This window comes from Cupressus sempervirens, chromosome 8 (genome assembly GCF_028749045.1).
Source record: "Cupressus sempervirens isolate cs-2001-9-10 chromosome 8, ASM2874904v1, whole genome shotgun sequence".
NCBI lineage: Eukaryota > Viridiplantae > Streptophyta > Pinopsida > Cupressales > Cupressaceae > Cupressus > Cupressus sempervirens.
The window spans coordinates 477941283-477957271 of NC_143125.1; the positions used below are offsets into that span (position 1 = coordinate 477941283).

The window sequence follows — 15989 nt, forward strand, 5'->3', positions numbered from 1 at the left end:
GATCTTTATAGAGGAAATCAGAACTCTTGTATATCAGTTTGATATTTGGATGACTGTCACATATATTATTTCAGACTGAGAATAAATACTGACTGGAATTGAATTAACTTATGCAATGACTGAAATGTATTTTACTTAATTTCTTTATGTGACTGCTGGTAGTCAATGATGCCTTGTAATTGATTGTCTTCTACAGCAGTCATCAACATTATATTAATACCCTAGAATGGGAGTCAATGTTTATGGAGGGACATGACTCTCTTGTGGCATATGCCACGAGGAGTCATGGCCCTCCATGGCTTGACTCTACATAACTAATAATCACCGAAGGGTGATGATGGAGCTCAAAATTCTTTTGCCTCCATTTGACAAAAAATATTAGATGATCGTAAATTCATGAAAGCATCTCATATCTTTTCACTAGATCCCAGCCAAGCCTTTAGTACTTTTTCCAATTAAATCCGACATTTGTTTATTACACTTCCTTCACTTATTTAATGTGCCTCTGTATCCTACCTAACTTATCTCTTTCATAATTTATATATACTTTCCTTGTATGTTCTGCATATTCATTATTCCTCCCAACATCTATGTTAACATCAAATGTACAAAGAGAGCAAGCATGCTTAACTTGAAAAGGCAGTTTAAACAGAACTATTCATACTAGAAAGTATTCATGGTGAAAAAATTCATTCAGGTTTACTAGTGTTTGACACCAAGTCCCAGGTCAGTAACCCATTATGAACAGCAACTCCATACACGAAAGAAACAATAGGAACATTTATTCCTGAATGTTTTAAGCAAATTTGGACTGTTGATATATATGATGATTCTGCCAGTAACAAAATGTTCAGTGATATATAATAGCAAAAACTAAATATTGATTCTTCATATATTCATGGAGTTTGAAATAAGATTCCTAAATGCCGGAAATGATTTTCTAGAAGAGCTTAGTATTTTGATGTGATCTTTGATTCATCTCTCATCCACGGTAATGGAAATTCTGGTGCCCATAATACAAATCCACATGAGTGATGACGGCAATCAGAGAGAATGAGTCTTACAATTCAGAATGAGGACGCAGGGCATGAAAACGATACAGAATATAGATTCCAGTCAACCTTCAAATTCATGAGAAGTATCAGGGGACTAATGAAAATGCAAGATATATACCTAAGAGACTCTTATTAACTATCACATATAGATGCAATTCAGAATCAAGAGCAGTGCATAGATTGACGGGTATCATTTGCTCCAGATGGACATTGGTTTATATGCCTTGTGTATATTGGTACCGTCAAGAGTAACTGATTAAGGATATGATCGAAATGGGAGTCTTCATTGCTACAAAATATGTAGGGACAACATATTGGAAGGCTCCAAAACAAGCACACTAACTGCTTTGAGAGTTGGATGGTGAAATCCAACACAAGAGCCAAAGAATGCAGGAACCATGAGCAATCACAGGAACAGAGGAACTAAATTAAAGGTAGACGGGAAAAATTGTTGATGATGTTAGATATGAAAGGAAAACCCTTGCTTTGGTGCGGTGTGGCTGAAGTTGAATACATTCTCGGGAATAAAGATAAATCGAAAATTCTCATCCTCCACATTACTTGCATAAAATGATTTCTACACTATAGTCTCCCATGGAATTTCATGGCAATTCTAAAGTATTAAACAAACATGCTCAGTGATAATTAATTTATTAGTTTTATGTTTAAAATGGGTTACATCTGTTAGATATAACCAAATAACCCATCAGTGAAATATAAATAGAACATGTGTTGATTGAAAGAAGACAGATTCGAAAAACATTCATATTTTGAAAAAAACATTTTATATTTATTTGTATGGAGGAATAAGGGCTTAAATATGACTTGTAATATAAATTCAATTATTTTATTTTAATGATAAAATAAAGTCTTTTGTTTATTTTTAAATGGCATGGAGATTTAAACTGCAGATGAATTGTCCTTTGTAACTAGTTTTTGGAATTCTGTATACAATTTAAATGTTATATAAGTGGACATGGTCATTTAGCATTTTAAATTCGATCATCACAGATATTGTGAAATATTAAATTGTTTCCACATCTGTGTCTAGTTTGTCTCCCTACTAGAGGAGTTAAAATTCAATCTGGACTAATTTAAGATTGTGTAATATCTGGTCTGTTGCGTCTTGATTATTTAATTGTTGGCAGTATAAGTGCATAGAACACTATAAAATTGTACGTGAAAATTCACTGAAGTTGACTCTATTGCCTGGATGAGCAAAGGCACTGGTTTTTTTATTATTGAAGTCAGAAAATCTATATATTCTTTCCTACAAGCATCAAATTCATTATTATTCAAAAATTATACAAAACATCCAACCATTACTCAACATTCAGTTTTAGTTTTATCGAGTTCAAGGACCTTGCCAATTGGAGAACTCCAAAGCTTAAATTTGCTTTAGAAAAGCTCTGAACCAAGTGATCAGGTTCGAGGAGAAGGTCTACCCCCCTAGATGTAGCGGACCCTGAAGTGCAGGGGAATCAAAGTGATTCTCGTTCATTGGCCAAAACAGATTGCAGAATCCTATCGGAGATGTGGCAAGCTCTTGGGTTTCCAATCTGCGGTTTTGGGAACCAACAGGTGACTTGCAATAACTCATCTTAACCATTATGATTTCAATATTAAACCAATTTATCATATATGTATTTTAAGGAGATTTTATATATATATATATATATTTGTCTCTTTAAAATACATATAACAATATTAATATTCAAGACAATATTCTGAATTTTCAATACAAAGGAGACTATAATCTTAACAATAATCCAATAATTTGATTACTTAACCCTTCCTTAATATTTTGCACTCTAAATTGCTACCTCAAATACCAAAACCTAACAACTGCAATAAAAAAAGAGGGGTCCCCCATTTGCAATGGATTGATGGTGTGAAAATCTCACAACATGTACGTTTCCATAGCCTCCTAGAACTTGTTGATGGAGGTTGGAATGGCAAATGCATGCAAATAACTCATTTCAAATTTTTCTTATTTTTGTTGTGTTTGGTATATGTCACAATTTGTGATGGGATCTTTGTTGTAACCAAGATGGGCTTCTCTACAAATGCTTTGCCCTTTTGTTTCCAAATCAGGTGCTCTCTTGAATGGCAAATGCATGCAAATAACTCATTTCGTATTTTTTTTCTTATTTTTTGATTTGTTCAGCATATCTCATGTGATGTCCCCTTTTTAGCAGGCTTTAGGAGCATGGTTATGTTAGCTCATCATTGCGACCCTTGCGAGCTAACGATTTGATTTGAGGGTCTCTTGTGGTCAAATTACTATTTATAGTAAGTCAGAAGGGCTGGTTTCCATTTTTAGCAATGCATTTGGGAAATGCTTTTGGTCAGGCTATTTCTACATTTGGATGGATACTTGACAAATTCTTGTGCTAGGAGTATAACAAAAGTTATCGATCAAGTTAATTAATAAACTTATAAGCGGAAGTCAAGTTTAATTATAAAAGGAGGCATGGAGTTATTGTATTTCCAAATTTAAATATATGACCAAAAGAAAAGTTTCATGTAAGTGAAAATTGTGTGGAAGAAGCCACTTACCGTTTGGTGTAAGGAGGAAGATTTCTTGGCTCCATTTATTATAAAAGCAAGCCTCTAGACATGGATCAAACATCTTATTGCATTTGTTATTTTGAGAGTTGGAGGTATACAAGGGTTTGAAAAATCTGATGCTGACAGAATTATAAATTCTTTTCAGACTTTTGCATTTTGAATTGGTTAAATTATGCCAATGAATTGTGCTTGATCTGCTGCTGAAAAATTGAAGGTTATTTTTGACAAAAGCTCAAGGAGGAATTCTGAAATATTGCTGGTATTGGATGTTGGGGTTTGATAGCAATTTCTGCTACCATCTGAGGCAGCTTTAGAGATACTTAGTGCTGGCCAGGGGTCTTAGAAACATCAGTGTCAAGTCTTGGGAAGGCTGCGATCAATTTCCAGAGGCAGCATTAGAAATTACCAGGGTCTGTGTTTTCTTCCAGAGGGCTGATATTGACTGTACAGGCCAGCGTTGCATTTGATTCCCATTCCTAGGCGGCTGGAGGTCACCAGAAGACATCAACGCCATATTCTGAGCATTGCCAGGTTTCATAAAATTCGAAATTATTTGGGTTGCATTCAGCATTGTAAATATTTGCATATTTTCTCTACACTGCTTAAAGTCAGTGTGCAAGGTGGAGTTGCTTTCAATTTCTATGCATTGTCTCATTTCAAACTCTGAAAAAACCAAAGAAACATATATATCAAAACACAAAAAAATTTGCAAAACTTTCAAAAACAAAAATAAAAATCAATTCTTCAGCATAGAGTCAACAGGGCTCTGTACATTTCACAATATGTGATGGGATCTTTGTACAAAAATCCGTTTGTCTAGAAATGCTTTTCTCTTTTGTTTCCAAATGATGAGCTCTTTGGAATTGGCTGTTGTGAAGGTAGGGCTTGTTTTGTGGTTTCTCCTTCCATGCTGTCTGACTTAATGGAAATTTCAAATGGGCTGGAAATTGGATTCTGTGGGCCTGGGGGAGGTCTTGCACAAGATTTTGTATCATAGGCTTTGGTACCTTATAGTACTTAGAGAGTTGAGACACACATTACTTCCTTGGATGGGTCCCCCATATGCAGAGGGTCCATTGATCTTGTGAGTCCACGACTGACCTTGGTGTGAAGAAATGGAGTTGTGTTTCTGTTCTCACTAATGTATAAATTATATCTAAGTTTTCTATTTGCTATGAACTTGACAGTGGAACCCTACCCTCACCTAGTCATTCCCATTATTCTCCCCCCTATGCCTGGTATTATTCTCTTAGGAAGCAGCTTATCCAAATCTCTGCTAACATGTCTTTGGCTTGATTCAAAACCCCTTCGTTACATTTGAACTAGGATGCAGTTTTGTGCTCTTAGATGGTGTTTCCAATTTTCATAGAGCAAATTCTTTCAGAATGTCTTGAAGAGTAATGGCAATCGAACCTAGATGAGGGCTGTGTTAATAGGATCTTCCATGAGGTTGAAAGTTGTAGAACAGGGTTCTATAGAAAGTTATTTTCTGAATCTAATGCACAGGGAGTCTTGGGCCCATGGTAGTTTCGCATGATATGGATGAACTGCTTTTGCATTAGATATCAAATCCTTCGGTCCATCTTATCCTTTGAGACTTGAATTTTTGGAGGGTTCTGTTATCTTTGATTGAAACGATTTTATTTGGTGTTGCAAGAGTTGAAGCAATTCATCTTAGCCGACTTCAGGCTCTTCTATATGTACAGTTGAGTTGAATTTTTCAGACCCCTTAAGAATAGTTAAGATGTCATTGGAAGTGGAATGGAGGCTGGGACCTTCCTAACTTCCAAACTCCTTTGGCCAATGCACAGTAGGTACAGGATTGGGTGGAGGTAGGCTGGAGATGGGGGCAGAGAGGGGTTGTATACAGAATTGGTCTCGATACAGGCTTAACGTATGGAAGCGTGTAGCCCAATGTACTATAGTTTCTGCATACTCTACTTTTAATCATTCTGTATTCGTAGTGCTACATATTTTGTTGTTTAAAGCTGGTGAGGCTCAAGTCTCAAATGTATGCCGTAGTTTTGTTACACTTGTCCATGTCATTACCCTGGCTTCTAGGGATACATGGCAGGATCTCACTCTGGTTGGAAAATCTTACAATATTCCTAGCCATCTCAAGTAATCTGGAGAATAATCCTATTCACAGGAGTAAGAACCCCATCCATGCAAACCATAAGGATTCATTTCTGCATACCTGTCAAAAGGGTTTTCCGTATCAGAGCAGGCATTGGCTCAGAGGCCACAGCAAGGACTTATCCTAGAAGCTTTTTAAAGGGAAAACAATTCTCCAAGCTGCTGGTTAAGAAAACTGAAACCTGAATTTCAAATAAAAGTCATATTGATTCCAATCTTGAATCATTGTACAATTTCTCAGCAGATAAACCCATTGGTGAACTCTGCACAATAACTGGTTTATTAAATTTAAATACCAATTCAGAGCATGTTGGGAGTCACCTTGAGCTTGCAACAAAATTTGCAATTTAAGCTAGGTGTAAAATTAAAGACTTACAGAGACTAGGTTATCTGGTTAGGTCAGTTTCTCCCTGGATGGTCTGCTCTTGTTCCATTGTTTAGCCTTGAATGGTGGCTTTTTGAGTTCACACTTGAATTTGTAATTCCAAAGTCAATATAGTAATTACTAATTTTGAATCAAAAGATAAGTAAACTATTTAGAAGAAAGATAGCTAACTGTATAACTACAAAAATTATGATTTTAGAATTGATAACAGTAAAAATTTCATAGTTAGCCTCAACAATCATGTATCTAATAAATCATGTTGCTCTCATGCGTTTTGCCCCTGATAACATGCAGTTTGTGGAGTACCGTTCTGTGTCCTACAAATAGGTCCCAGCATCACCTATATGTTGGACATGAGTAATTTTACTATAGGAATGTTCATATGCTATAAATTTTGTATTTGGATGCTGTGTAGTTTTGGATTTTCAATCACTGCATAGCACAATTATCTGCATGGAGGGGTACTGATACCAATGGAAACAGGAATGCCAATCAAAATACGGTATGTGAGTAAATGAATAAGGAGATGGCATGCATATATATATCTTGTCACCAGATATTGTGTGTACGAGGACCAGGTATGCAGTCCACGTTTCTATAATGGAGTTTCATGGCAACTCTCCTGCATAGGCTGCATGTAACTTTCTTTGTCAATGTGACCTTTTTTGGATCTGTATTTTTATTTGGTTCCAGTGGTTATTCTTGGCCATCTATGAACATTAGTACTTTTAGGAATTAAAATTACTATTGTTGTTGTTAAATGATAAACATGATGCTACAGAGAAAAATACTAATTGTCCATAATGCTGGCTTCATCTGGGATTTACAGAGTCCATGTTATCGTAGCTTTATATATATATAGTCCTTAATTGTTTGGGGTGTTCATGATCTATTTTTCGCTTTCAGTTTACTTGTTTCATGATGAGGACAATGACAAAGAATCGTATTCTAGACCAAATTGCTCTGCAGATGTGCATCCTTATTTGTTTAGCTTAGTTACAATATATAAGTTGTTATTGTTGTTAATTATCTGCATAAATAATCATTAAAAAATGATTCAAATCCTTCAATCAATATAAAAGGAATCTAGAAACATTTGTCATGCTGAAAGTCATTTTTTTGTTGCTATTGAATTCAGCTGGACATTTGCAAGGCAGGGGAAGCAGTCTATCATGCTCGAATATGCAGTAAGAGGGAGGCTGGGATATTAGTGAGCCTCATAAGAGCCATAGAATCTCTTCCACTGCACATCATAAATTCAAACATCTGCTGCTCTGATCACAGCATCCTCTATACAATCACATTTAATGTATGTCTAAGTTCTAACAAATCCTTACTGTCTCATTTAATTAAATATGTTGTATCTGAAACTTGAAATATAAATCGGTTTTGAATGTTTCAGGGTGAGGGGAGATACTTGGAAAACTGGGGAGATGATAAGGTGAAAGATATGATATTGGAAAGTGCATCCAAGTATGGTCTATTTTCGCTACAGAACTAATGAATCGAGATTTATGGAGAGAAACAAACAGTTTGAGGTTCAATTGGTTTACCAGATAGAACAGTCTGGAATTCCTTCTAGCTTCTTGACAAATTAGATGACGTGATTTCAATTAAAGTTTTTTCTGTGAGATGGGGAAGATCTGTGTGATTTGGGAAGCAGCACGCATTCATTTTGAAGGGTTCAAGAGTTGAAATTTGATGACCGACCTTGCCTTCATTTCTTTTCTGATGGTTTTTTTTAACGTACCAAGACACTCATACCAAGGGAATGTAAACTTTAAGAATATATATCATATAAAATTATGTATATTTATTTATGTTTCAAAATTATTTATACTTCAAATTTGTAGCTCCGTATAGATTTAAAATTTTGTGCGTGTATATATATAAGGATCTATAGAGTTCCCTCTCTCAAGAAAGGAGTTATAAAAATGGTTGTGACAATTAAAGAGAGTAATAGTTAGGACAACTGAGAAACATAACACCATTGTACAAGCTACCACTAGGGGAGAGGACCCAGCACTTTAACGTGTTCCAATAGTTGTGATAGGAGTTGTTGACTTGATACCTACACTTGTTGACTTAATACCCTTTTTTTTGACAACTTTGTACCAATACTTGTGACTTTAAAGTTGTTAGTACAATGTGACTACCCAAAATTGAATAAAATGTAACCTTAGTTATAAAAATTAACCAATGATGTGATGCCACATCAGTTGTTCAACTATGGGTACCCTTTATGCACGACCATTGGTCTCACTTTTTATTTCGGCTATTTTGGGCAACTTGGCAAAAAACATGTTGATGTGGCATCATAATCGGTGATGTGGACTTGAAACCTTAATTATTAGTAGGCGATTTGCCAAGTAAGCTACTGTAAAAAAATTGGAGCGATTTGAAATTTTATAAGTGCGAAGTTAGGGTGTTCAAGTATTAGGCCCTCTGCCTTACCTTTTGAAAACTTAAAAACAAGGTGCCAATGACTACCATGAACTGAAGCTTGCCAACTAATAAAAAATCCTACAACTGCCAACACTATCAATTGAATCCGCTCCCCACTATCTAAATCAACCACCACCAAGTCCTTGTAAGCATTATCACCACCTGTAGGAAAAACACCCACGCACACAATCTAGAGTGGGGAAATTCACCTAGTGAAATACTTTCATCTACTTTTTCACCCACCACAATTTATCTTCCACTTATGGAGGCAAGGTGAAACCATTTGAACCCTCAAGGAAGCCTTGTGAGTGAATTTTTATAATATTATCCACGACTAGACATAGTTCCAGGAAAAAAACAAGTTCCTTAAATTATTGATACATGGGAAGTATTTCCTCTTTGACCAAAGATACTACCATCGAATTCAAACTAGCTTGCTCAACCACTTGTTAATTATGGTAGCTTGGATAGTTGTTTGTCCACTTGCCAAAATTTAGTAAATAATTGTTTTTCTAATTGGTTAGAGTAAAGACAATTATTTAGTAATTATTGAACTCTTTTAGAAACAACTGATTTGTTAGGTTGTTTTTAATCTCAGCCATTGATTGAGAGTCAATCTCGGGAATTTTCACACCACCTCCTCCAAAAGCTTTCATAGAAACTCTATAGCCTCAAGAATAGATGATTAATGCTCCAATTAATCAATTCCAATCAAGCAATACAATCTTCCATAGAAGCCTTACATTGGTGAAGGCCGAGATGTCCAATTTTAGATCTGCACGACCCCTTTAAAAAGTTGAGAGTAGCAATATCTAGGCAATGGTAGATACTGCAAAAGTTTTTGCTAGAGATCTAACCCTTAAAATGAGGTCTTTAAGCTTTTGGAAGTGACAGTTGCCTATCCTATGGACTAGCAAAAACCCCAACATAAATAGCCTCCAAGATACACTACCATACTAGTATAGATATATTAAAAAATCTATCTAAAGAAATGTCGATAGATATCTATTATAAAATGATTAAACATTAATTTACTACATTTAAAAATATTTATATTTCCCTAAATTTTCATTTATTTATTTTGCACTCACTTGAATTTTTTATTGTAATTTCTAAAAATGATTATTTATATCTCCAAAGTTTATAATTTTAGCAAATATATGTAGTTATTATTAAATTATTTTAAAAATATACTATAAATAAATATTATGATTTTGACATGTGAATGGGTTGTCAAATTTAACTTGAAAAGATATATGTTAACATTAACACACTCACACCATCCCACTCCACCCTTTTTGCCATTGTAGAACACCTATCAACATTAATAAACTTTAAATAGATTGTTGAGCCTTCATCCCCTAAAAGAGTTGCAACAAGGCTCAAAAGATGTAATTTTAAATTTAGAAGCACATCGCCATAAATTTAACATTTGACATAAATTATTCTACTTCAATCCCAACATCTATCCAAGACTTAGTATGCACATTTGATTGTATTTATTAAATATTTTGTAAAGCCCCGCCATGTAACCTAGAAGAAATTAACCTAAAGTTTCACTAAATTTAACAAACATTTTTCTTAAAGTTAAAGATACAACAACAGTAATAGAATAGCGGAATCAATAACATACATTCATACATAAACAACACAAACAAATTACATTCCTTAAGGATCCTATGATGTTGAATCGCATTTAAATTTAATTAAATACTAAATCCAACATATAACGCATCCAAATTAAAGATTAACTATAAGTTTGAATCCATTTAAATAAAATACAGTCATCTCGAATGACACTTGGCAATAATCATAATGCACTATCATCCACTGTACAGGTCACAGGGTATGAAAGGCTGAAATAATATACATCATGAAATAGATTACATCATCTTGTAAGATACAGGAGATCAAATACAATACACTTAAGAGTATAACCATCCATCATAGACATATAAGATTAGATAAAAAGGAACATCTGCACAAACACATCCAACAATGACATCCAACGGTTAGATCTCAATGGTATAAGAAAAAACACTACCATCCGACCTCGTGGAACCCAAAAGGGTCCACTCCCATCGTGCTGAGGAGATAAACTCAAGTCCCAAATAGGATAACGACTCAAAAGTCAAATCCAACATCTAAGTCAAGGAAAACCTAAAAGCAATCTAACTCAAAGGTACCAAGACACAAAAGACATCTAAACCCATAGGCAACAATGAAACGTAGGGAATCTCTTATGCATGTGGGAAAGTGTCATTGCACAAGCCAACTCTAAGGTTACCCGACTAATCTTTTAATCATCTGCCCCCCTAGTAACTCTATGTGGCACTAGTATCCTTTCGTACTGACAAGGCATGTTAACGAGTCAGCTCTAAGGTTACCTGGTTAGTCTTTTAATCCTCTGGTTCCCTAGTGACTTTCTGTGGTACCAATATCTTATTAATTCATATTAAACCCATTTAATTAAATGTTATCACTTATTAAATAACCTACAATGGTTTACCCGTTAGCCTCTTTAGGGTCTCGGCCTCCATTGTAAGCCACTTCCCAACATGACATACAAATAACCCACCCTAAGCTCAATAAAGAAAAAATACTTCAAAATACCACATACCATACATCAGTTCTTAAACAAGCAACTAACAAGCTTTGAAATATCAGCGATCAAAATCACACATTTCACGACTGTAATCATCCTAATACGACTGATTGAAAATCAAGTACACATAAACCATTCCACATCATAACATGACATCAACAAGAACAAATCATACAACACCTCAGTCCTATACAAGTGACTAAAAATCAATCCAAATACAACTGATCGAAAACTCAAAGGTTATATTAGGTCACACCATTCACATCAGTTTCACACAAGAACACTGGAAATCAATAACAATCAATAGATCAAAACTCCTCATAGAGCATACAAGACACATTACCATGGTTGAGTATAAAAGATCGTGATCAAAACATCATCATGGCATCACAAAAGAAAACTCCCAAGCCTCTAGTAAACATTTTGATTTGGTCAACACTCTAAGTCAACCCGACACCCAATAGGTACATACAAAAGTAACTTTCACAATATATTAGGTTTTGAAAACACACCAATTCCATTTTAACTTATAGGTTTTCAAGTTTTCAGTTTTTTTATCAAATATATCAATTCATAATGTTTTTTGATCTCAATCTGGGTTTCAATTTTCATTTCTCTAATTGAAAGATTCACTAAGGTTTTCTGAGTTTGCTAAAATTCTAGATGATTCAACAAATCATATAAAGTTGTTGAAACCTAGTTTCATAGTTCAATTCGTTATCAAACAAATACAAGATTCAATAATCAAAACAACACACATTTTTTGTCTTTTCAAAGTATAATAATTACTAAGGTTTTCAAATCATAAAATTACCCTAGTGATAAAAATCATTTTCATGACTAAACTGAACTATCAAGCACAACCCGAGTTTACCGATCTTTCCCAATTCACAAAACAATAACTATTTAATTAAATCATTATTAGATTTAAAATAATTAATTCACAACTAACCTAATTGGTTTTAAAACAGATTATCATCCCCAAACTCGTCGTTTAAAACTAACATATACTCTAAACTCATAATAACATAATTAATTAATTAATATTATTACACCTTAAGTCTAATAATAATTTAATTAATTAATAACAATTTAAAACATTATATATATATATACACACACACACATTTATTAATTATTTAAAATTATTATAGAAATATATATTAATTTAAAATATTTAATAAATAAAATATTTTTATTAAAAAGATACAAAAAAAAACATACATTTATTTAAAGGCCTGTTAGCCTTGCGGCAGCGCTGCTGTTGCAGGCTATTGTTGCAACAACAATATCTACTGCGCAACGACAATACCACCGCCGACGACAGAGAAGTTGGGGGAAAGAAAAAGGGGGGTGGGGGATTGGTGGCCCTCACCCACCCAAACATATTTAAATTTTATTTTGTTTTGATTTATTATTTTAAAATAAAACCAAACCCCCCCAACAATTCATTTAATATATATAGTCAAATAGGAATCTGGTAGAGAAACCCAAATCAAACAGTTAAAATCTATGAAATAAAATTTGTTTTCTTTTCAAACCCACAACCCGATTCCAACATCCAATTACGAAATACTAAAATAATCAAACAAGGATTTCAATTTAACTCTTTCTTAAATGTATTCAAGTATAGAGAATAGTGAATTTCAACATGAGGGTTTTCAAATTTACATTTTGTATACAAATGTTTCCTGAGAATGATGAACAACCAAATTCACACACAAGGTTTTCAATCATAAAATTTGTTATAGAAGTTCAATTCTCGAAAACGAAGAACAATAAATATGCAAACAAGGGTTTCAACCTAGAAGAATTTTGAAAACATATTTATCCAGACATGAAGAAGACAGAAATTTGAAAAATAAAAATTTGTTCTACAATTAAACCATGAGATCCTACCTGGATCTAATGCTAAAACGACAATCACACGAAGCATGCAAACAATCCCCTTTTCCTAAAACTTCCTTTTTCAAAAGCGCTCCTCCAAAACTTGGATCCTACAACAATGAGCTCCAGATCTATGATAAAGAGTTCTCCCCTAAGTTTAGGGCTCTGATTGTGCAATCACGTGAGGGAACTCGCCGATCAATTAGCTTTTATTATTTTATAACCTTTTTATATTTTCATGCACTAACTTATAGATATTTAATTACAAAATATTTTTATTTAAATAATTAGCTTTCTCCCTTTAATTAATTTACTATATTTTAATTTCATGCATAGGCTTTATGCAATTTAATTAAAATAAACTTTATTATATTTATGTTTTCTCTCTCTAGTTAATTACGGGATGTTTTAAATAATATATTTATTAATTCAACTAATAATATTATTTAGAGTTTATTATTTAAATAAAACTCCTAAATAATAATTATTAAATCAAATAAAGATAAATATGCCAAAAATAGAACTTCAACAAAATCTTTAAATTTAATTCTTTTATTTAATTAATTCATGAGACGTTTTTAATAATATATTTATTAACTTAATTAATAACATTATTTAGAGTTTATTGTTAAAATAAAACTTCTAAATAATTATCATTAAAATAAATAAATATAAATACGTCAAAAATGAAACTTTAATATAATATTTTAAATTTAATTCTTTTTTAAATTAATTTCTCAATTAATTAAATATTGATTTTTCTTTATAAAATTTCCATTAAATTAAATTGTTAAATTACCTTTTAATATGATTTAATTATAACTAAAAATCATCACACGCCCACAAAACAAAATACGATAACTCAACTAAAGACTAAGAACAAAATCAAACTCCAGGGTCAAAGTCACGAATTCACGTCACTTGATGAATTCAGATGGGTAAACTAACTTAGATACTTGTCATACTTTTTAGGACAATTGGCTTAGGGTTTAGGATTTAGACTCAAGAGTTATCTTCCTATTTATACCATTGAAATACTGTGATAGGGTATGCTCATCCTGGCAATTCAGGAAAGTCGATACCGAATACTTGCAATTTGCATAAAATTCATGCATATACAAAAACAATACTCTAAACTAAATAAGCAATGACAGAAAGTGGTGCATCATGTGAATCCCGACTAGCAGGTGACTATGACTCCCTCAATCACATCAGAAATGTCAAACATAAAGAAAACATACACGCACACCATACACATGCAAGTATGGTGTAAGTATCCATAGAAACTGCATAAAAATAGTTCATCTAACTAACATCATGAAATAATTGGAATCATTGTATATAATCATCATCAAAGTATAATCATGCATACATGAAATAACTAGTACTAAAGTAACTCAACACATATATTAACTGAATATGAAATACAAATTAATCAATTTCGGTAATCCACCACAGCTAAGCATAAAACATAATAATAGAATAGACCCAAAAGAATCCGATCAAAACAAATCAAAAAAGTCAAGTAGGGGTAAGCTTTACATAATTGAAATTCAATATCATGTTATACTTTGAATTTCAATGTCAATATTTTTTGTGTCAAATGTACATCTTGATTGTTCAATAGACGATACCCTACAATCACTTAGGAAAATCTTATGATTATAAATAAGTTCTATCCAAACATTTGACACAAGCTACCATTTCTACTGGCGAATTGAGATAAATTGTCATCATACCAAATATAGAGTACAAGCCATGATAAAATCCTTGCCAACATATGGCACAAATGAGAAGGGCAACCTACAATGATTCTATTAGGTTAAAAGCTATTATTTTCAAGTCCTGACCAAGAAAATGCCTATTGAAATGGGTCACAAAATGTCCATGAAGGTTTGCTACAATTGTTAAATTCACAAAAACAATGTGAAAATGAAATGTCACCAAAATACCTGTGATATTGCTATTAGGATTTAACTGTGCAGTTCTTGAGAAAAACTCATTGACCCATGTTTCATGAGTAGTGATTCAACATAAATCCATCTCCCATGAGATTAAATGGAACACTTAGCACTCACTGGATCTAGGTGATGCTCACAGAGGTGAAGCACCAAGACTTCTCGGGAGGTCGCCCATCCCAGTACTACTCCAACTTGAGTGTGCTTAACTATGAAGTTTCCTCCATGGTTAAACCCACTCTACTTGCAATCCCATTTGCAAAACCTTCACCAAGTGTTGTGCCTTATGAGCCATTCTAGTGCAAGAGCACCTTGGGGAAGGGCAAACCCCTAAAGTAATTTTTGGCTTGTAAATAGTCTAGCCAACCATGTGATAAATAAGGAATAATGATGAAGTCCCATGGGGTGTCTAGTAGATGTAAATAGGTAGAAGTGAAGTCCTAATCATTAACTTAGAAGATAGGACCTAAGTGTGACTATATGTCCAAAGAAGAAAAATATGGGACAATACCTTAAAATGGGGAAAGGAGTGACTTGGAGTGGTCTTTAGGTGTTCTTGGAACACTCTAGTAGGTTTGAAACCAAACCGGATCAATTTAGAAGGCTAAGAAGCCATATACCCAAAAATTGTCAAGTTGCTCATTGACAACTTTGCAATTTTTGCAAAGTTGCAATCACAACTTTTGCACTTTTCACAAAAAAGGAAAAAGTAGAGTTTGTAACTTGACCTAGAGGTCTAAATGGTTAGGGAAAGGGTATATAAGACTCATCCAACTCATTGATAGGGGTTGGTAATGTGAATGCACAGACAATTCATGAAATAACAAGAAGTTGTTGACAAGAAATGAGGTTTTTGATTGGAAGTTTTGTTTTCTTGCATTAATTTGCTCAGTATTCTGACTGGAATAGATGGTTGAAGGCATGTAGAAACTCTATTCCATTTGGTG

At 33.5% G+C, this 15989-nt stretch overlaps 1 protein-coding gene across 1 annotated transcript in view; it reads left to right on the top strand.

Moving 5' to 3' along the window:
- Positions 1-7977, top strand: part of LOC149543304 (transcription factor bHLH35-like) — a 75999-nt gene extending 68022 nt beyond the window's left edge. The window contains exons 3-4 of the mRNA XM_089798140.1: positions 7286-7456; positions 7550-7977. Coding sequence (XP_089654266.1) covers positions 7286-7456; positions 7550-7648 — 270 coding nt within the window. The 3' untranslated portion in view covers positions 7649-7977. The remainder of the gene's footprint in view (positions 1-7285; positions 7457-7549) is intronic.
- Positions 7978-15989: the final 8012 nt, after the last annotated feature.